At 37.9% G+C, this 23,593-nt stretch overlaps 1 protein-coding gene across 2 annotated transcripts; it reads right to left on the reverse strand.

The window, feature by feature from the left end:
- Positions 1–7,859: 7,859 nt before the first annotated feature.
- LOC103404576 (E3 ubiquitin-protein ligase SINAT5-like) lies at positions 7,860–10,651 on the reverse strand. 2 transcript variants are annotated; one of them, XM_070812564.1, is made up of 3 exons: positions 10,297–10,651; positions 9,084–9,434; positions 7,860–8,434 (listed from the first exon to the last, which is right to left on the reverse strand). In XM_070812564.1, exons 1-3 carry the CDS (start codon positions 10,510–10,512, stop codon positions 8,108–8,110), a joined length of 894 nt encoding a protein of 297 aa, XP_070668665.1. In that variant the 5' UTR covers positions 10,513–10,651; the 3' UTR covers positions 7,860–8,107. The 2 variants fall into 2 exon arrangements, with proteins under 2 accessions (XP_070668665.1, XP_017192557.1); XM_017337068.3 differs by having other exon boundaries at positions 9,084–9,470.
- Positions 10,652–23,593: the final 12,942 nt, after the last annotated feature.

Consider the following 23,593-nt stretch of genomic DNA (forward strand, 5'->3'; position numbering starts at 1 on the left):
ACTTTACTATTTAAATATATCGATGACATCTTTTTGGTTTGGACTTAATCAATGATATATTTTTATTAATTTGGCCTAGATCAATGATAAATGTCACATGGGTTTTAAGTGATTATAAATACTTAGAATTTGACTTTTCTATCCGTATTTCGTTATCTCTATTTATATTTTAACACACGTTATGTCCAACCAACACTTAACTATCTCCTATTCACTATCTCTTCTCTCTCTCTCTCTCTCTCTTTCTCTCTCTCTCTCTCTCTCACAGTTTTTGAATTCATAGAACATGAAACAAACACTTCAACGCAGTGTCGGAATCACATAAACTTTCTGATATCAAAGTACAATCACAAAACATGAAACAGACACTGCAACACAATGTTTGAATCCACATAAACTATTTGAATATCAATACACAATCACAGAATATGAAACAAACACTGTAACGCAATGTCTGAATCTACATAACAGGAAATAGACATTGCAACGCAGTGTTGGAATCCCATAAACTTTTGAATATCAAAGTACAATCGCAGAACAAGAAACAAACGCTGCAACGTAGTGTCTGAATCCATGAAAACTATTTGAATATCAATGCACAAGCACAGAACATGAGACAAACACTGCAACTAAGTGTCTGAATCCACAGAACAAGAAATACAGACATTGCGTTACAATTGGTGGCTGTCACGTGCTCTTTTGAATATCAATGTACAATCATAGAACAGGAAACAGGCACTGCAACACAGTGTCTGAATTCACAAAACATTTTGAATATCAATATACAATCGTAGAACAGAAAACAGACACTGCGTTGCAATGTCTGAATCCACAAAACTTAGAATTTGAAATGGAGTACATAACCTAAGAAAAATAGCACGATGAGTGGGGATTAGACTAAACAATATAACAACCATGAATAAACATACATAAAGCCAACACATATATCCAAACAGACTAAATCTGTGATATGCCCAAACCAATTTTAACATCCAAAATTCAAAACCTAAAAAAGTGTAGTGTGCAAAATTACAGCAAATTTCTCAAAAACACAACTCAAATAACCTAAAACATAAGAATTGAAGAACAAGAAGAAAATAGGAAGAAAAAAAAAAAACTTGATCGTGATTTCTTTGGTGCAAGTGCAAATCATTCGTCGGAATCAGGGCTAAAGTATGAAATTGTTTTGAGCGGCACAAAGTTAACAAGGCAGGTGTTGTGAGGCCAAAAAATGGAGGTTGAAGGTGGTGGGAGGCGATGGAGGTTGAAGTCTGAGAGCGTTTTATGGTTGCAAGGCGATGGAGGTTGAAGTCTGAGAGTGTTTTGCACGGTTTACAATGAGGGAGTTGGAGAAGTTAGGTGTTTTAAATGACAATGGCATGAATTGTAATTTTTATTTAATTGAGGTGTTTTAATGAGCTCGAGTTCCCTCCGACTGTGGGGGTTTTTCTCTTTGGTTGTGAGAGAGTTGTAACATCTAGCTTCAATTTCTCACCCTCTCTTCCGTCTTTTCCACGCCTTTCAACAGTTTTTCCCTCCGATCACCGTTTTGAGAGTCGATGGCTGGGGATTTTTCTTTTTACTTTCTACTTTCCTTTCTCATTCTAGTCCCCATCTTGCAGCCACTTTCCCTCTGTTGAGGGTACTGCACAAATTCAAAATAAAGAACGAAGTTACCAAGAAAACAAATATTGTAGACTTCACTTTGGGTTGAATCGCGAACAATGTCGCTTTCTTTAAGACGTTTTGCGGCTCTGCCCAAGTTGTGCAAGCAGTCTAAAATACTACAACGTCCCCAGGATAAAACAGCCCAGAAAACACCTCTGTATAGACCTTCCTTTACACTGAGGAAGATCCAAAGCTTTCACCACTCTTATAATCAAAGTTCTTCTAGTTCTTCTTAGTTTTTCTCAATGTGTTTTTACGTAGCAGAAAACCCTAGTATTTATACACAATTGCAAGACTTTAACGTTGAAGTAGTTGAGCTGATCATGCCCAAGAAATCAGGCCATAAAACAAGGGAGTAAAACCACTTTGTTGAGAAAGAATAGGTCTCCCAAATCAAAATAAAATCTTGCAGTTTAAGAAAAGATTTTTTCCATAAAAATAGGAAACCAAAGTTAATCAGAAAACTAACTCTAATAATTTTAAATAAACATAAAATCCCAACAATCCCCCACTTGGTTATTTAAAGTTTGCTCTTTGAGTATATCATCATAGAGTTGTGCATAAATAATGGTGTTATGTAACTTGAACCATTACATAGTGCCTAAGCTTCAGACCAACATGACTAACACTTAGTTTTGAACTCAAACTCTGACAACAAAGCACACACAGCCCTTCTTGGGTGAAGCTCAAAGTCAGCACGATCCGGCCATGTGCTTGTATCCCAGTTTAGTGACGGTGCTAAAAGTTAGCCCCACAACTTCATAGTAGGCGACCTCACCTTCACTGTCACAAAGGTGAAACTATCACAGATACTCCTGTAACTAGGTATCTCACTCCACTAAAGTAAAGTTTTCATTAAGAGTATTATAACTCATCATTCACATATGTTACAGGATTGCATGTATCCATTCAAGTTTAACGACAACTTCTGCAAGAAGTATAGCATGAATCCATATCACTCCATGACTTGTTATTATCTATTGAACCAATTTCTTGGGATCTCCAGTCCAAAGGTTAGGTTACCATCACAAGTGACTCAACTTAACAAAGGGCTTTAACTCCATTCCATTAGAGGTTTTCCAAACTTTCTCTCGTGCTAATCCTTTCGTCAAAGGATCAGCTAGGTTATCTTTATACCTTACATGGTATAATTTGACAGTTCCTGTGGAAAGAAACCCTCTCATTGTGCTATGCTTTCGACGAATTTGTCGGCTCTTCCCATTATAATATCGATTTTCAACCTTAGCAATTGCTGCTGTGTTATCACAGTGAATAAGCACTGCAGGCAATGGTTTTTCCCATAAAGGACTATCATACAGGAGATCTCTCAATCATCATGCTTCTTCACTAGCCGTTGCTAGTGCTATTATTTCAGATTCCATCGTTGAGCAAGAATAGTCTGTTTCTTAGACTTCCACGAGACTGCAGTCCCAGCTATGTTAAAAACATAGCCACTGGTGGCTTTAGAGTCTTCTGAAAATATATTCCAATCAACGTCGCTATATCTTTCAAGGACATCGGGTAACTTTTCATAGCATAGACCAAAGTTGATGGTCCTCTTAAGGTATCTCATTACCCTTTTCAGTAGCACGCCAATGCTCAACATTTGGATTGCTCGTGAACCTGCACAAAACCCCCACTGCATAAGCTATGTTTGGCCTAATGCAATCAGTTGCATACCTTAGACATCCGATGATGCTTGCATATTTAGTTTGTCTAACACTGTCTCCAGTGTTCTTGAATAATTTCACACTAGGATCATATGGCGTACATGCAGGCTTACAATCATAATAACCAATTTTTTTTCAGAATTTTCTCTATGTAATGTGATTGATCTAAGGAAAACCCTTTCTCGGTTCTACTAACCTTAATACCAAGAATAACACTCGCATTTCCTAAGTCCTTCATGTCAAAATTAACACATATAGTGACTTTACTTCATTTACCACATGAATATTAGAGCCAAAGATAAGCATGTCATCAACATATAAGCAAATAATAGTGCACAAATTATTCACAGATTTGACATACATGCATTTATCACTTTCATTTATTTTGAAACCATTATCTATGAGTAAACTATCAAATTTAGCATGCCCTTGTTTTGGTGCTTGTTTTAAGCCATAAAGTGACTTGTCTAATTTACAAACCTTATGTTCTTGGCCAGTTATTATAAAGCCATCAAGTTGGTCCATATAAATCTCTTCCTCTAGTTCTCCATTCAAAAAAGCAGTTTAACGTCCATTTGATGCACAACTAAATCAAATAACGAGGCTAATACAAACAAAACACGTATGGAAGTGATTCTAGTGACTGGTGAGAATGTATCTAACAAATCAACATTCTCTCGTTGTCTAAACCCTTTAGCTACTAACCTGGCTTTAAACTTGTCCACAGTTCCATCAGCTTTTAGCTTCCTCTTCAGTATCCATTTGCACCCAATGGCCTTGCATCTAGGGGGAAGATCAACCAAATGTCAGGTTCTATTGGATTCTAGTAAATCCATTTCATCGTTTATGGCTTCTTGCCATGAATCTGCATCCAAAAAGATCAAGGCTTCTTAGAGTGTTTTAGGATCTTCTTCCAGTGTGTAAGTTTGGAAGTCAGTCCCAAAATCCTTGGCCACTTTGGGCCTCTTACTCATTCTTGGTTCAAAACTAGTTTCAACCGAATCACTGAGGGCATGGTTGCTCATTCCAGACAATCCCAAATTAGTGGAGGTTGAACCCCCACTATTGCTTAGCTTAAAAGGAAATTTATTTTCAAAAAAGTCAGCATCATTTGATTCAATAATAACATGACTTTTCAAGTCATAGAACCTATGTGCTTTACTATTGGATGCATAGCCAATAAAAACACATTCAAATGCCCTACTTGCTAACTTTGATCTCTTAATATCAGGTTTTCATACATATTCTAAACAGCCCCATGTTCTTAAGTAGGACACATTAGGTTTCTTATTCTTCCAAATTTCATATGGTGGAGTTTTTGTTTTTGAAGAAGGAACTCTATTGAGAACAAAACATACTGTTAATAAGATTTCCCCTCACCAATATGAGGCACTACCATTATTAAGATGCACATCCACAGTTAATTCACAAAGTGTCCTATTTTTCCTTTCAGCCTTACCATTCATCTGTGGAGTATAAGTTGCAGTTGTTTCATGTATTATACCTAGGTTTTTACAATGCTCATTGAAATCCCTAGATTCATATTCAAGTCCTCTATCACTACGTAACCTTTTTATTCTTTTATTGAACTGATTCTCTATTTTAGCTAAGTACATTTTGAACATGTCAAAAGCTTCACTCTTATTTTCATCAGATAAACATAACAATAATTAGACTGATCATTTATAAAGGTAATGAAATACCGTTTCCCATTTCTAGTAATTACCCCATCAAATTCACATATATCAGTGTGGATTAGTTTAAGTAACTCAATTTCTCTAATTATTGATTTGTGTAAAGCTCTAGTGACCTTAGCTTGACTACAAAATTCACACTTTTCAAAATTGCTTAGTGTGAGTTCAGGAAGTAGTCCTAGGTTACTCATTTGTTTCACTAATTTCGTATTCACATGACAAAGTCTAGTATGCCAAACATTAAAGGAACTAAACATATAGGCAGAAGTAACATTTTTATTCATAACATCAACATTTAACTTAAACATGCCATCAGTAGCATACCCCTTTTCCCACAAAGACACCATTCTTTGTGAGAGTATACAAATCAGCCCTAATAGTTTAAGTGAACCTAGCTTTGTTGACAAGGTATCTAGAAACCAAAATTTTCATGATTTCTGGAACATGCAACACCTTTTTCAATATTACTGTTTTTTCTGAGGTGAACTTGAGCTCAACATCCCCTACTCCAGCAACATTAGTTGAGTGAGAGTCACCCAACAAAACCCTTATGTCTTCAACCTTAGTGTATGACTTAAAAAGCCCACGATCATAGCAGACATGGCGTGTAGCACCTGTGTCTACCCACCACCCCTCGGATCCATCAACCAGACACCATTACAATGAGTTGACCCTTAGTAAGGTTGGCTTGAGGAGCAACTCTTCGTTTGTTGCGACAGTTGCGAGCAAGATGTCCAGGTTTGTCATAGTTGTAGCACAAAAATGGCTTAACTGTTTCATCTCTTGAGGGGGTAATTTTCTGGTGTTGTTTCGATATGTGTTATGTACCTTCATAGGATTTTTGTTACTAGAGTGAATCTTAGTAGCATTCTTTAGATTCTTGCTGTTAGGTTTGAGGACAACAGTTGCATGGTTCTTTGAGTGTGGTTTCTTGTTGGCATTGGAGATGACCAGAAATTCCTCTTTCATGTCTTGTTTCCTTGCCTCTTCCTCGATTCGAAGACGCGTGTTCAAGCTTTCTAGAGAAAACTCCTTTGTCTTGTGTCGCAGAAGCTTCTTGAATTCTTTCCAGCTTTGTGGTAGTTTGTCAATGATCACAGCAACCTGGAATTGTTCATCCAGGTTCATTCCCTCAGACGCGATCTCATGGGCAATCTTCTGCAACTCATGTGATTGGGTCTCCACAGGTTTGTCATCCACCATTTAGAACTTGAGATATTGGCTTACTGCAAACTTCTTTGCTTCAGCTTCTTCAGTATCATACTTATTTTGGAGAGCATCCTAAAGTTCCTTAGCAGAATCACAAGAAGAATAGTAATCATAGAGATCATCACATAAGCCATTTAATATGTAGTTTTTGCACAGAAAGTCATTTTTAGCCCAGGTTTGAAACAATTTAAATTGTTCAGTAATTGGATGTTCAGGTAATAGTGGCATCTCAGAGGTGCAATTTGAGGCAATTTTCTTGGTGGTCAGGAAAAACAACATATTTTGCCTCCAACGTTTGAAGTGAAGTCCTTCAAACTTGGTGGGTTTGTTCAAATCAGCGACAAAGGGATTGATTTCAGTGTCCATGGCAGATAAAAATCATTTTAAAACTGTTGAGGGTACTGCACAAATTCAAAATAAAGAACGAAGTTACTAGGAAAACAAATATTGCATACTTCACTATGGGTTGAGTCGTGGACAATGTCGCTTTCTTTAAGATGTTTTGTAGCTCTGCCCAAGTTGTGCAAGCAGTCTAAAATACCACAATGTCCCCAGGACAAAACATCCTAGAAAACACCTCTGTATAGACATTCCTTTGCACTAAGGAAGATCTAAAGCTTTCACTACTCTTATACTCAAAGTTCTTCTAGTTTTTCTTAGTTTTTCTCAGTGTGTTTTTACATAGCAGAAAACCCTAGTAATTATACACAATTGCAAGACTTTAACGTTGAAGTAGTTAAGCTAATCACGCCCAAGAATTCAGGCCATAAAACAAGGGAGTAAAACCACTTTGTTGAGAAAGAATAGATCTCCTAAATCAAAATAAAATCTTGCAGTTTAAGAAAAGATTTTTTTCCATAAAAATAGGAAACCAACGTTAATAGAAAACTAACTCTAATAATTTTAAATAAACATAAAATCCCAACACCCTCAACTACAGACCCTCTATATTTCCACCACCAACCTGCAGATCCGTCCATTTCAATCATTTTCTTCCATACCATCTTCCCTTAACCAAACATTAGGTCTTGAAGTTTTGGGCTGCTTCTATTTGATGTGGATTAAGATTTTATCAGCTGTTTTTACTTTTGGGACTATTGCTTTTGATGCCTTCTTGTATCCGTTTACTGCTGGTGCCGTTCTTCGACCTTACCACATTTATGGATTTCACATCTGCGGTGGTGGGTTTAGTTTAAGGGTCATGTTTGACCCATCCCTTGATCGATTGAGGATGACGCTGGTTGTTGACTCCTGTTGGATGCTACAATACCATCCTATCCAGATCTACTATTGAGGCTTTGGTCTCTTCTTTGATGTTCGGGTTTCTGACAGCAGCGATAGTAGGAAGGTTGTAGAAGTTGTTAGGGTTTTTGTGTGTTTTGATTTTTTTTGTTGTGGGTACCAATGTCTTTGGGCTCTTACTTTTGTTTATATGGAGGGTCCAACCCAATGTCTTGTGCTTATTTTTGTACTTCGGCCTTCTTTACTGTAATCTTTTTTTGTTGGTAACGAATTTACCTTTGACCAAAAAAAAAAACCTCATTGACCTATTTATAATTGAAATAAATTTGATTGACATATTGTCAATATCATAACATTTAATTGATTTTATATAAAATCACCCAAGAATAAAAAAGAACTTGTATAGAAAAATTCCATGTCCCTTCATAAAACAGCGTCCTGGACTCTCTGGTTTTTAGTACAAAACAACACCAAAATTTGCCAACGAGCTTCAAGCTTCAAGGTAAGAAAACGAAACGACGCCAAAATTTGACACAAACAGACGGACAAGTGAGCATTGAGAATAAGAGCAAAGGGCTCCAGATGCCACCAGCTGCATAGATTGGGTGCGCGCACCCCCTCCATCTAGTTGCTGTTGTCCTTCCAAATCCGGCCAGAGATCCGAAGCTTGAGCTCCTTCCTGTCTCCACCCGAGAAAAACAGTGCCATGTTATGCTGGATTATGAGACCGTCATGGTTATTCCTGACCTTCTGATGGCTGTCACGGATGCTCCGAGGGGTTCCTTCCCATATTAGTTTCCTGCCGTTGTTGCCCACCTCCAGTCTGTAGCTGAAGCTTCGTGCCTCAGCTGCGTCGCCCATGAAGCGAAGGAATGCAATGTAGACCGGAGCTATGCCGAGGTGGAAGGCTTCAAAGTGCAGACAGAAGTACTTGTTGTAACAGTTAAACACCTAATAAAACATGAAGAACATGGAAGGTGAGCATCTAGGAAAACAATCGCATTGTTCTGGTTACCAATTTACCATAGATTCCACGAAGTAGGGCCAACCTATTTGGTTAAAGGCTTCGGGCTCGTTTGGGGAGGTTTTTCTTGGAAATGTATATGCTCATAAGTGCTTTTATTAGAAGCAGAACAAAGTTCTTAGGGTCTGTTTGCAATTGTTTTTGGAATGGCCATAAGTGCTTTATGACAACTAAAAGCGCTTCTGGTTGCATTGGCAGGGAATTTTAAAAGTATTTTGGGGTCATAAAAATGCTTTCTGGAGAAGCACTTGTCAGATGTTTCCTCAATAAACACTCACAAGTGCTTTTCTTCCTGCTCAATTTTTTATTGAAAATTTCAACATGCTTCTAACAACATTTTTAGTAGAAGTAATTCTACAAAAGCAATCCTAAACGACAAATCGCTTTTGGAAGTGCTTTTTTAAAGTACTTCTCCATAAAGCATCCACAAAAAAAATTACTTTTATAATCCTTATGATTTTGCCAAACATCTAAAAGCAGTGTCAAACGAGCCTTTCAATATCACTTACTCTAAACTACTCTAAATTCATTCTCAATTTCAACAAATCAAAATTTAAACAACGAAACAACACTTACCATTAGCATCCTTGCTGCACACTCCACTTCGAGGCTATTCGACTTAACATAGAGGTGATTAAACGTTGGCCCAATGTGTAAGTCAACCTTGTGATCTTCTCTCAGATGGTCAACCAAAAAAGGAACATCCCCAACCTCTGAGCACTCATCACATCCAGGATAAGGGCAACTGTATGGTCTGTAGTTGCAGTGAGCCTCATGCCTGAGTTTGATGTAGTAAGGGAAGATCTCCATGCACCCCAAAGAACAATACTTGCTTGGAAGTTCTAGTGACTCTGCCACCTTCTCCAACGCCAGACATCGAATGTCTCCGAGTTTTTCTAGACACGCCGGGCACCGGTTCACTGTCAACTTGCAGATTGAGCAAAGAATGTGACCATTAGGGCACTGCAGAACAGACTTTTGGGATCAACTAGTTTTAAGTTCTAACACACGTAATGTAAGTAGTCAATCTGAATGAAAGTATAGTAGCTACTGAGTACTGAAGATAAAACCTCACACCAGCAAGAAAGTGGGAAGCAAGGGGTGAATATCAGTATTAGACCAATTAATAGTGGTTACTGGTCCATCTTTGTGAAATATCTAACCTTGTGTTTTGAACGAGGGACTTTTAAAAATAATAGAGGGACCTTTAAAAATAATGGAGGGACTTGAAAATAACCTAGATCCAAAACATTTGAGAGAACTTTCTAATGACACCTATCAATGTGTCATCTTGAAAGTCGTTTGTAGTGACACATTGAGTAATTCATTGTGCACATTTTGTAGTGTATTTTGTAGTATTTTATGATGGTTTTATAGTGATTGAGTAATTCATTAATTGTCTTTGTAGTGCATTAGGAAATACCCTCATCTAGATTTGCATTTCCTAAACCAATCAAAACTCATCATAGCCACCAAAATCAATCATAATACTACCAAAAAAAAAAAAGGAAATTTTGAAAAGTAATCACACTTGACTCTTTATAGACTTCTAACCACTTATTTAGATTCAGAATTTTAACCACATGCACTAGAAAGATTCAACCGTTACTCTCAAGCAAAGCAAGTATCTGATGATACGCTCGGGGAAGTCTTGAGTGGTTAGATTTCTAAATCCCAAGAAAAAAAAGGCTAAAAATCTTCAATGTGTTAAATATATTTGACTAATTTCCAACAAAAAAAAAAAAAATTAATGTCACCACATTATGGTAAATGATATAACTAAACACACCTGGTGGATTGGTGGGAACATGGACTTTGAGCAGACAGGGCATTCAAGAAGCTCATGAACTGTTGTGGCTGGACTCAATGCTCTATTGTTGGACTTGGCCGGTGCCAAGAAACGGCAGCGGTGGTGGCAAGAGCGTCGGCAGCGGTGATAAGTGTCTTCTCCCTCATAGATCCCATCATATGTCGTCAAACTATCAACAAAACTGTCCTCCTCCATTGTAAAGGTATTTCATGCAGGTTTTGAACAAACCAAAAAAACTAAAAAAACAAGTCCTTGATGTCTGTCTTGTCTCTTGTTTTGGTCCCTTCTGTAAAGTGAAGGAGAAAGAGAGAGAGAGAGAGAGGCAAAGGATACAAAGAAGTTGGCTTTCTTGGGAGCATTTGGTGAAGGAGACAGAGTAGTCTCCATCGGTCCTCCCCAATATATAATGTTCACTTCTACCAAATGCCAAAAGGAGTTAATGCTGAAAACCAAGGACCAACTGTACCTTCTTCAAAATTTGCTTCCTAACAAGGTAATTTAAGGTGTGATTCCTTTATATGTTTTCAAAATCAATTTTGGTTGATGATGTTATCAATTTTAGTCCAAATCAAACTTTTACTTTTAATTTTGACCGATGTTATCTATGTGGATATCAAGTGCAAAGGTAAACTTGTCATTTTAAAACATTGAAGTCTATTTGATCCTTAAATCAAGTGAGAAATAACATTTTCACCCACATTGTCTAGAGCGAGTGTGCATCCTCTAATTACTCAAATTTACCACTTAGTACTACGGTATAATAGTATTCATCTTCACTTGTAAGCGAGAGGTCTTATGTTTAATTTTTGCTAAAGGCGAATTTGAATTCCATTATTGTTAGTCCATTGTTAGGCTTAGCTCAAACCATCACCCTTTTAATGTAGATAATATCGTTTATTAAAAAAATAATAATAATAATCAAATTTGGATATCATTGCCCTCAGTTTAGAGTACAAGTATAATATCTCTCTTGTATTAAAACAAGTGTAGAGAATCACATTAATTAAGAATAAAAATTAATAAATGAAAACACGAGATTAAAAAATTGGGCCCTCTTCCATTACAAATGGTATCCATTAAGGGACAAGGATTGTCTGCCCTCGTTGTTCCCGTGCCCTCCCATGCCCTCCTGTTTGTGTGGTCACGGTTAAGCCACGTCAACATTTTATATTACTATTTATTTTTGTCTTATTATCTCTATAAAAAATAATATAAAATGTTGACGTGGCTTAACCGTGACCACACAAAATAGAAGAACAAGGAACAACGAGGGCAAAAATCCTTGTCCTCCATTAAGATTGGTAATGTATGTAATTACTATGGTAAACTACTCCCTTTAACAAAGGTCTTTCTCTCTCTTTCGGTGAGAGTTCTTCTCTCAGACTGAGAATGCTTCTCATCTTCTGTGTGAGTGACCGAAGATACTGATTTCGATCAGCCACCGGCCCTAGCAGGGCCTGGGTCGGTGGTAGCTCATTCTTTTTCTTCCTTCTTTGTTTTCTTTTGATCCTTTTTCCTCTGCTTCAGCCTGTTTCCGACCGCTCTTTCTCCTTCCTCTTGCATCGGATCTAACGGCACCTTGGCTTCCATTGGAAATTTCTCAATTCATACCATCTTTTTTCTCTTCCCATGCTGCCTTCCAACATCCATGATTCTTTTCACCCCATCTTTTACCTACCCCCGTGAATTCTGGCTTCTCTCTATCCCACTATTTCTCAGATCTGCAACCGTGTTTCCTAACCGCGTTTTGCGGCTTTTCTGGAAGGTGTGTAGAGCATCTGCTCAGGTGGTCACACCACCACCTTCAATCTGTGTGCCTTTTTTGGCACGATTACTTGTGGGATGTTTCTTCCACGAGTTTCATTTACATGATGGCTGTGGATTTGGATCTTATGGGATGATGGATGAGGGTGGAATCTTCTTGATTTCCGATTTGGAGGCTTCGTTTGTTTGGATTCCAGTGATTGCAAAAGGCGGTCGTGGTTCGTGGTTGGCTGTGTTCTTAGGGTTCTTGTTTTTTTGTTTGTTTTTGCTCAATCTTTGGATTGTGCCTTTCGTTTTGGGAATCGTTTTGTAGTTCTGGGCTTTATCTGTATTTGAATCCCTGTTTGTAAATGTGTTGCTGTGTTGGTAATGAAAATTTACCTTTGGTAAAAAAAAAAAAGTACTCACTTTAACAGCCATGATAAACTCTTCATTTGTGAGGATATGAGATTTTTCTACAATGTGAGTTCCCATTAAATTGGTTAAAATTATGATTGAGTTATTCTTGTGAAGCTAAAGTCGTTGAATAAACATATTCACCTGTTTATTTGTCATATCAGCACATAACAAAAGTTTTGACAAAATTATGGCGGAGGACCACATTGATTTGAGAAGCCTATTTCTAAGACTACATTGATTGATTTTCAATTTCAAAGATCATCATGATGGTATGGGTCAATTTCAGAGATCATTTATGATTAAAAAAAAGAACTTATGGGACCCATTATGTGCCACATCAGCATATTACAGAATTTTTGACAGAATTATGACAGAATGACTACATTGATTTGAAACACCTATTTTCAGGAATTACATTGATCGATTTTCAATTTCAAAGACCATCTTACTGGTGTGGGTCAATTTCAAGAACCATTTGTGATAAAAACCCCCCAAAAAATGAAAAGATCAGGAAAAAGAAAAGATGGAAAAAGATAGGGAAAAAAGAAAAACAATTTTGTTGACCAGAGTTGCTGAAGTAAAAAAGAATTTGTTTTTTTGCTGCAATTGGCATATGGAAATCTTGTTTGTCTAGTGACAGGGAGCACTCAAATGTTTTCTTTCCGTACTTTCAACGTCAGCCAATCAGAATACGAATCAGTTTGCCAATCCAATTAAGATTGCAAGTCAAGTCAAGTTCGCCATTTCAAGTGAAATCTAGTTTGCTTACATGTTCGCTTACCAGAGCCTATCTGCCTGATTGCTTAATTAAGTTTGCATCCGCATAGCTTGTTGGCAACCTGTTTGGATCCAAAATTACACCATCAGCCTGTGCAATCAAGACCGTTGAGTGAGCATAGCTCCACACCATCGGATGGAAAAGTGAAGATAATTTTATTATTGTTAAAGAATATTTTATGATTTGTTATCATAATAATGATATTTTAATAACAAATTATCTTGATATTCTCTTATATGGGATAATAAGATGCGAATTATCCAAACAAGCAGTACAGTTCAAATGGACTTGGGATTCTTGTTATCGGATTGGAATGGCATGGTACATTAAGATGAGGGTTAATCAGAATAGTTTGGATAGACATCACTGCAGCCGTAGAATCAGCCGATCGAAGAGCATATTTAATTTGGATATATAACACTGCTTCGAGACCGACAGGTTATTTATCCAAGTCTCGGTCAACAAGGATTTCCAAGTCCTTGTTGGTAGAGGTCATCTCATCAGCCTTTTCGGCGAAGTGAGGTGTTACCAGGTTACTAGTCTCGGTACATTGAAAGTTAGGTTTTATTTTATGATTGGATATTCGCAAGTACAATTTAAAGTTCGGCATTCTGACGGCCGAACCACATTTACAATCAAAACATTTATCTCTTTCGAGTATTTGTGTCCGTACAGTCTAGTACCAGTTCGGCATACTTATACTCTCACGAATATAATTACCGAGACCGAACCCGGTGCAGACGATTTGTGAACTTCACAGAACTAGCAACCTTGTCTTCAGGTTCTAGAACCCGAAGGCCGAGACGTGTTCTTTCCTTGGCCGCAGTCGCAAGATTAAGAAGTCAACAATGCACCTAACGCTACATCAACATATTTTACTCCTCGGCCGAACTCGGCTGACGAGTTGGCGAGCCCCGCATACAACCGAATGACGTAGTTAGCTTATTAATTACTCGGCCTGTGCGACACTGTTGACCCTAAAAACTACCAAGCCTACGTGGTGCGCAGCTGAGTAATCTATGAGCTAACTACGTTCTTCGGTTGAATGCGCGACGTGCCAACTCATCAACCGAGCTCGACCGAGGAGTAAAATATGCTGATGTTGTGTTGAGTGCGCGGTCGACTCCTACGTCTTGCGATTGCGACCGAGGAATGAACACGTCTCGGCCTCTTGGGTTCGCGAACCTGAAGACAAGGCTACTATTCTTACGAAGTTCACATAACGTCGTCATCGGATTCGATCACAGTGATGGTATTTGTTAGAGTAAACTCAAGCCGAATCGACACCAAAGTGTAAGAGCACAAATACTCAAAGCAGATATATGTCTTAACAATAAACGTGGTTCGGCCGTCGGAATGTCGAACTCTAAATCCCACTTGACAGTATCCAATCATAAACTAACTCGGCGTGCAATGTGCCGAGCCTAATAAACTGTAACACCTCACTTCGCCGAGCAAGCTAATGAGATGACCTCGACCAATAAGGATTCAGAAATCTTTTTCGACTGAGACTTGGATAGATAACCAGTCACCCTCGACACAGTGCTATCTATGCCGATTGAAGATATCATCGGTTGCCTTCACATTGCTGTTTATCCAAACTGAAAGTGTGTTGGCGAAAAAAGAAAAGGAAAAAATCTCAAGGTTGTTGAGAGAATTTGCACATGGCAGTTGTGTGTTGAATTGAAAGGGGCCATTTCCGTTGCCATTGCATCTGTATTTATAAGACTTAAGTACTTGGCTTGCACGGTCATATAATGTTGCAGAGTCCAACTGCAACTCTACCTCGCAGAATGAAATCTAATCCGTGGCATAGGCTGGCTGACTTTTCAAACAAAATATAAAACTATCTAGGCTTATCCCATCATGACCAAAGACCTAGCTTACCTAGGCTTCTCTCTCCACCATCAAATCCTAGGGCCAAAAGCAAAGCCTATCTAGGCTTCTATAAGATCTATCCGTGCATGCATTAGTCCATTTGCAGTTGTATGACAATCATCTGCATGCTTCACTATCTGATGCCACGCATATCCCAATATTCCATAGGTTCTTCAATTGGGATTTAGACAAATATTAGGTTTAAAATAATTTAATATATTATTAAGAGATAATATCATGATTATCACAATATTTTAATATATTATTAAGAGATAATATCATGATTATCACAATATTCTTTCTCAATAATAATTAAAAATTATTTCAACCACTTTATCATCCAATAGTTTAAAATTTTGTTCATTTAACGGCCTTGATCACTTGGGCTGATAGTGTAAAATCGGGCCCAAACAGATACGTAGGCTTGGAAGCTTTTAGGGTTGTTGATGCACAAAATCAGTGAGGACTTTGGTACAACAGAAAGTGTTAAGTTTGTGACCTTCGCTAGATTGCTCCGGTCACTAGTGTGGATAAGTATGTAAATGGATAGGGACAGGGAAGCAAACACAAGATGTACGTGGTTCACCCAGATTGGCTACGTCCACGGAGTAGAGGAGTTCTCATTAATTGTGAAAGATTTACACAAGTACATAGGTTCAAGCTCTCCTTTAGTGAGTACTAGTGAATGATTTAGTACAAATGACATTAGGAAATATTGTGAGAGAATGATCTCTATTTATAGAAGAGAGTTTCTAGTTTCATTTTGCCATTGACACGTGGTGTGTTGTGATTGGCTTTTGATGTTGACACGTGTCGCGCTATGATTGGCTTCTGATGTCGACACATGTCGCGTTGTGATTGACCTCCTGGTTGGAAGGAAACTCTTCTGGGTCCTTGATGGTATAACGTTGACCGGTGCTCAGTAGTTTTGGGATTGGTCAAGTATGGTACAAACAGTGCTCCCCTAAGTTTCCGAGTGAGGGAAGCTCCTCGGTTGGGGACTTGCAAGATCCAAGTCATTGAGTAATCACGAAACTTCTAAGTACCGAAGTGTGGTATCATTTTCACTTGCTTTATCTGTCTCATATGTAGATGTGGCATATTCTCTAGAAATCTTTCATTTTGCCCTAAGATTGATATGTCTGTTGACTTAGCCAAATATTAAGTAAGGCAGGGGGAGGCACCGCTGCCGTTTGGAAGGTCGAGGTCTTCTCATTTGGTTGGATCTGGCTTCCACTCCCTACTTGCTGATAAGGGGTGGTTGTAGGGGGTTTCCCTTGATATGTCCTTGCCTCGACGGAGGCATGGTTGTAAGCATGTGCCATCACCTCAGAGTAAGTCTTCCAAGTGTTGGCATTGATCATGTACTTGAAGAAACAGTCACGTAGGCCTGTCGTGAAGGCCTTGAGGGCAGTCTTGTCATCTGCCTCAGCGCAGCGAGATTATTCATGGCTGAAACGACCGGCATACTCTTGTAGTGACTTGTCCGGCTTCTGGCGAATAGTGTACAAGTCATTTGCAGAATGTAAGCGATCGGTCTGGAAGATGTGTTGAGAGATAAACAGTTTCCTCAGTTCCTCAAATGAGTCTACTGTCTCAGGTGGAAGACAGCAATACCAGTTTAGAGCTCCGCCAGAGAGGGTGGAGGGGAAGAGAAGACTCAAAGAGGTTAAGGTGTTCAATTGGGTCTTCCCTTCCAGTATAGAGTTGTAAACCAAGCTTTTGTTTTGTCTTTACTTGAAGGGGGTGCCCAGGATCCTCCTTGTGAGAGGGCCAGGCCTGGGTTGGTTCCAATCAGGTATCTTAGCCTGACGTTCGGCCTTCAACTTGTTTACTTCCTTAAGGAGCTGTAGGACAAGGGGGTCCTGAGTGGAGTCATGTACCACTGGGATTTTCTTTCGTAAGTCTCCATCGCCTCTTGGAAGTAGGAAAGTTTGAGCAAAGGCGTGTGAATTTTCCTTGGACTCGCTGTACTGACTTCTAGGGCGAGTCTGTTGGAATACCTCAGAGTCACTTGTACCTTCATGTCCCTCTGAGACCTGTCATTCCTTCCCTAGATTGGCAGATGACCTGGGTCGTAGGAGGGGACCGAGTCTTTCAGAAACCCTTGGGTCATTGACCTTCGAGTATATGTGGAGGGGATTCTCTCGACGTTGCTTTAGGAAGTCTCAGCAGTCGTGATAAACGGCTTTCGATCCTTCCAACCCTTCTGCAAGGAGGTGTCTTCCTCCACTTCTCATATTTCAGGTCGAAGCAGCTGGGTTGAGAGATGTCTCATGTTGATCAATGTTTTGATGATTAGCTCACTCTTCATCAGGGATACCCATGTCGAAGAAAGGTAACCCTCCGTGTTGGAAGACACCCAGATGATGGTTGATGTCCACAGGGGCAACAAGCTCGCGTGTTTGAGTATGCCTAGTTTCGTGGAGTGTCTCAAATAGCTTTTCATACTGCTCCTGGAGGACCTCATTCTTCATTGCTATCTTGTTGTTCTGAGCTTCTAGCTCATCGACTTTAGCTTGAAGAGCAACCCTATTTCCTTCTTTCTTTTGTTGCTTTGCACTAGGTGCAAGAGGGGTGTCATTCTGTGTGCTGTGGCTTCCTTCGCTCCTCATGTTGGAGAGGGATGCCTGGTCAAAAGAGAGTGTACGAATGGTGGAAATCAGCTTGACAAAGCTGAAGAGAGTGGGAATAAGTGTCGTTCCCACAGACGGTGCCAAATGTTGATGCCCAAAATCAGTGAGGACTTTGGTACAACAGAAAGTGTTAAGTTTGTGACCTTCGCTAGATTGCTCCGGTCACTAGTGTGGATAAGTATGTAAATGGATAGGGACAGGGAAGCAAACACAAGATGTACGTGGTTCACTCAGATTGGCTATGTCCACGGAGTAGAGGAGTTCTCATTAATTGTGAAAGGTTTACACAAGTACATAGGTTCAAGCTCTCCTTTAGTGAGTACTAGTGAATGATTTAGTACAAATGACATTAGGAAATATTGTGAGAGAATGATCTCTATTTATAGAAGAGAGTTTCTAGTTTCATTCTGACATTGACACGTGTCGTGTTGTGATTGGCTTCTGATGTTGACATGTGTCGCGCTATGATTGGCTTCCTGGTTGGAGGGAAACTCTATTGGGTCCTTGACGGTATAACGGTGACCGGTGCTCAGTAGTTTAGGGATTGGTCAAGTATGGTACAAACAAGGGTCAACACAACCTCATGTCGTGTACTGCCATTAAGCTAGTCATGACGTAACATTTTTTATTTATGTCATTTTATATATTTTTTTGTATGACTATAAGAGCATTTCCACCATTCTTTAAGTGGATAGTGGATTTATTCCTCTCACTCCCCCTTCCCCCAGCCCCAAAAACACCTCCAGCCTTCTAAGTCCATTGGGCTCTGAGGTAGCTAGTTAAATATCAACTCGCCCAGCCCTAGGCCATGTGACACAAGGCTAACGTAAAACCATGTTTTGAATTTTTTTTGTGTCAGGCAAGTGGAAAACACGCACGAGTGGGCACATGTTTTTGATAGGCTGTAGCCCGTGGGGCCCTCGTTGGTAGTGTATTGATGAAGTCCGCATAAAGGGTGATGTAGCACAACCTTGGCCTGTTGGATTTCCAACGGCTAGTTTTCTGGAGGAAAAATTAGAAACATTATCATTGCCCACATGTCCAAATGTAGGCTGTTGGATTTCAATTTTTTGAAACCCAACGATCTAGATTAATTAAGTTAATACAAAATTATTTAAAAATATTGAAAATAAAAAAAAAAAATTTATTTTTATTTTTTTATAAATATCTAATCATTATCTTCCAACTTACACCACATTTTAATATTGTCAATACTTTCAATTGCATTTCTATAAATACCTAACCATTATTTAATTTCGTATTTATCTATCCACAAAAATTGTTCTTTCGGATTATGACACGTGGCCTAACGAGATTCATTAAAATTCTATCCTAAATTAAAAATAAAATTATTTTTTATTATTTTATTAAAATATTTAATACTATTTCAAATAGGGGTGGCTACTTGGAATCGAAAACCGAAAACCGAAAATCGAAACACGAACGGTTCAGTTTTGTGATTTTGAGACAGTTGCGGTTTCGAAACCCAACCGCGGCTAAGAAAACGGTTTGGTTTCTGTTTTGGGTTTTCAAAACCGTACCATATATTGAATGTTATGTCTAATTGGTTCTTTATTAGAGTCCATACATTTATAGTATGGACTCAAGTACACTAGAATAGAATGTCATCCAATTTTGCACCTCTATTTGAGTCCATATTGTGGAGCCAAAAATAATCGAGAAAAATGTGGAGGCGACACATGGATTCTAGGGTGAAAAATATAAAATTACCCTTGAGGCACACCGAAGCTTCTACGCTCGAGCAGTGAACAATCATAATTCGATCAAGGTCAAAGGTGATCAAAATAGGTAATTATTCAAAACCTATTTCATCTATCCTCATTAAATCCTCCCCACAAGGTAACTTGCAAATTATTTCTTTCAAATTATATTAATTGGATAATTAATTGTAAATTACACCTAAAAAACCACTAAAGTGTCTGGTTCCCATCTCTCCCAAAGGGGTTGGCCACACCCCAATAAATACCACCTCATTTTCTCCAAAAACCTAAGTTGAATCCTCTTGCAAAATTCTCTAAATTCTCCAAACAATTTTCCCTCAAAATTCTAACTTTGACATCGGAGGTTCTTCGGCCAAAGCTCCCTCATTTATCGTGTGTGAGGCTCTTGGCCTTGACCTAAGATGTTAATTATTTTTGCAGGTGCATTTTCGTCCAAGAACAAGAAGGAAGAAATTTGCATCCACACATACATCTCTCTCTCTCTCAAAACTCATGTTCATCTATTTGGCCACACACAAGAAGCTGTGCAGCCAATAGTACTCATATTACAGTAGAATTACTAATTCCAACCCTTGATCACAACACTTCACTCGATCTAAATAACGCACAGAGTTCATAGACGTGCTAGAAGCTTGAACCTAATTAATGCAGCACACATGTAATTAGCAACATTCTTTCGCTTGAGAAATGTGCTTCATAACAGGGCTTAGCTTGATATCTCTATATATAAAGCCAATGGAAAATGTGAATAGTGATTTTAGTGTCACCAAACTTCAAAAAAAATATTCAGACAAAAATACCCTCAAGACAAAACTTCACAGGCATCCCAAAATAATGCATCAAATAAGGTAGGGGCATTTTCGCCATTTTAACAGTATTTTTTTAATAATTAATTTTTTTGTGGTTTTTTTTTTATTTTTTATTTGTACCTCACAATAGGCTAGCAATAATATGATTCAATTTCTTTATTTTTAAACCAAGGTTTCTAAAAAACGCTAGGCGCTAGTCGGGCGACGGGCTAGCGCCTAGTGCCTAGGCGGCTAGGCGGGGTCTAGGCGGGCGCCTAGGCGGATTTAGGTAAATTTCTTGTATATCTTGTAAATAAGTGCATATTGAAACTTTAAAAAAAATTAATTCTTGTATATCTTGTAACCAAATTCCAATTAATTATTGTAAAACATAAATTTAAGATAATTGATTTTATATTCTACTTTAATAAAAACGAACGCCTAAGACAAAGAAACTAAAAGAAAGGAAAAACATAAAAGAAACAAATAAATTAAAATAAACAAATAATAAAACAAAAAGAAAAAAAAAGGAAAAAGGAGACCTGGAGCCATGGGAAAGGCGCATCAAAAAGAAAGAAAAATTTGATGGACGCAAGGGTTCGAACTGGAAACCTGGGATTGTGAGGATATGCTGACCAACACGTCCAAGTCCACACTAGTGTCAATCTTTAGCAACATCTATATATGTGCTAATTTAGCAGCTTCATGTTCATTTAAAAAAAAAAACCCTAGCACTCTCTATCTTGCCTCGAGCCCAGAGCCCCAAACGGCTCTCTGTCTCTCCGTGTCAGAATGTCCCTTTCAACAGACATGGCATGCACACATGTGCCCCCATTTCTCTCATTTCTGATTACTTTTTAGAAACCCTACGCATCTATCTCTAGAATATGAGAGTTATCTCTCAATAATAGAATGACCTTCCTTCATTTCACTCGCCCCTCTCTCCCATTTCTCTCAAACGCCTCTCTCTCTTTAAGATTAAAAAAAAAAACAAATAGCTCTCATTTCCCTAAATGAAGAACCCTAGCTGCTCCTCATCTACCATTTTAGCTCAAATGCTTGACCCTCATCTCTCATTTCAACACAACCACCCACCTTTAGCTGCTCACAATAGTCAATCTTCTCTGCAAAAACCAAAACCAGTGAGTCCTACCATGGAAATGGTGGCACATTGAAGCTCCAATCTACCTATAGAGGTAAGCATCGCTCCTGCCATTGTTGAATATGTGTTCATTTAATGGTTTGAGATAGTAAAAAAACGAAGACTAACACATGATTTTATTATTATTATTATTATTATTATTATTATTATTATTATTTTTATTTTTATGTATGAGGGTGAGGATCCGCCTAGCCGCCTAGCACAGTCGAGCACCGCCTAGAGCCCAGTCGATTTTTCCAACCAATTTGTAAGAAAACACCTCGGGTCACCACCGCCCAACGCCTAGGTGCCGCCTAGGCCGTTTTTTAGAACATTATTTTAAACACGTTCAAAACATCTTAAGAGACGTGTAATGCCGGTTATAAAAAAGGCCATTCGCACGCGGATAATAATGTGATTAAATTAGTTGTCAAATGATTTTTTTTAACAAATGATATTATCTACACTAATAGGGAGAGGGTGTGCTTAACCTCATAATGGGCTAGCAATAATGTGATTCAATCAGTTGTTTATTAAATATTATTTTCGCTATTTTAAACACGTTCAAAACATCTTAAGAGGCGTGTAATGCCTGTTATAAAAAAAAATCTTTCACACACGGATAATAATATGATTAAATTAGTTGTCAAATGATTGTTTTTTGTTTTTGTTTTTACAAACGATATTATCTATACTAAGAGGGAGGGGATGGACTTAGCCTCATAATGGGTTATCAATAATGTGATTCAATCAGTTGTTTATTAAATATTATTTTCTCTATTTTTAAACACGTTCAAAACATCTTAAGAGGCGTGTAATGCTGCACGCGGATAATAGTGTGATTAAATTACATTAAATTAGTTGTCAAATTATTGTTTTTTTTTTCTTCTAACAAACGATATTATCTATATTAAGGAGGAGAGGATGAGCTTACCTCACAATGAGCTATCAATAATGTGATTCAATCAATTGTTTATTAAATATTATTTTCTATATTCTTAATGTAAATTCTATAAAAATCGATTTTATTATGTTTCAACTGTTTTAATTGGTTTATGAGGGGTTTCTTCTAGTATAATCTAAGATTATTCATTTACTTCAAATATTTGACTTTCCTTTTGTCAATTGATGCATATAAATACATTTAAAATGTGTAAGCCGCGCATAGCATGCCATGATTCAAAAAATGTCTTCTGCATGAACGTGAGCGCGTGCATGAATACTAGTATAACTTAAACAAATTTTGCAGTATGAAAGACTTTCTTTAATGCTTGTGTGTTGTACAATGGTGCTATTGTTGCATATGGTTAGACAAATCTCTCTATCTCTGACTTCCTTTACTGCAGTTTTTTTTAGTGAACTTTTTTTCTGTAGGTTTGTTGCTTTTTTAGCTGCAATTTTTCTTTTGATGTTATTTTTCGCTGGAGGTTCATTGATTAATGTACGAGGAAAATGAGATTGGCTTATGCGTAAATATGTGTAAATTTAAAATTATAATTACCGAATCAAACGGTTTAATTTCATTTTGGTTTTGGCTTCAAAACCATATCGAACAACACTGCAAAAAGTTTCGATTTCGATTGCGGTTTCACTCTAAACCGCACTGTGCCCACCCCTAATTTTAAAACGAATTGTCTAGGCTATTTAGATTAAAAGTGTAAATCTACTTAGACAATTACTATTCACTTGGGTGGATGAAATTGACTATAGCCGAGGCTTTTTTAGGAGTGGAATTGATAAAGAAAATAAAAATTCAATTTTTATTTTGTGAATCAAATGATATTATCTACACTAAAAATAAGAATGTGAGTTTAACCTCATAAGACCATCTCCAACCCTGGGCTAAAAGCCAAATTACCCCCCCAAACACTCTCCAACCCATGCTAAAATTTTAGGCTAAATGCCAAATGCTATTTCTGGGCCAAATACCCCCCAGCTTTCCCCCCGGGCTAAATGCGAAATGTTTATCGGAATTTAAATTTTTTTAGATTAAAATGTTCATAAAATTAATTTACAATAATCTACATATTTATTTTAAAAAAAAAAATTGATTTAAGAAAAAAATTTTGGCTAATTTCATTCTTTAATAATTTCGGGCTAAAATTTTAGGGTAGAAGGGTTGGAGCAGAAAAGATGCTTCTGGGCTAAAA

This window comes from Malus domestica, chromosome 14 (genome assembly GCF_042453785.1).
Source record: "Malus domestica chromosome 14, GDT2T_hap1".
NCBI classification, from domain to species: domain Eukaryota; kingdom Viridiplantae; phylum Streptophyta; class Magnoliopsida; order Rosales; family Rosaceae; genus Malus; species Malus domestica.

Coding starts and splice junctions, on each gene's coding strand:
- LOC103404576 (XM_017337068.3), bottom strand. CDS start 10,512: ATGGAGGAGGACAGTTTTGTTGATAGTTTGACGACATATGATGGGATC. Junction 9,471..10,296: donor TGTTCCCACCAATCCACCAG/GTGTGTTTAGTT, acceptor TCTGTTCTGCAG/TGCCCTAATGGTCACATTCT. Junction 8,435..9,083: donor GTGCAGCAAGGATGCTAATG/GTAAGTGTTGTT, acceptor ATGTTTTATTAG/GTGTTTAACTGTTACAACAA.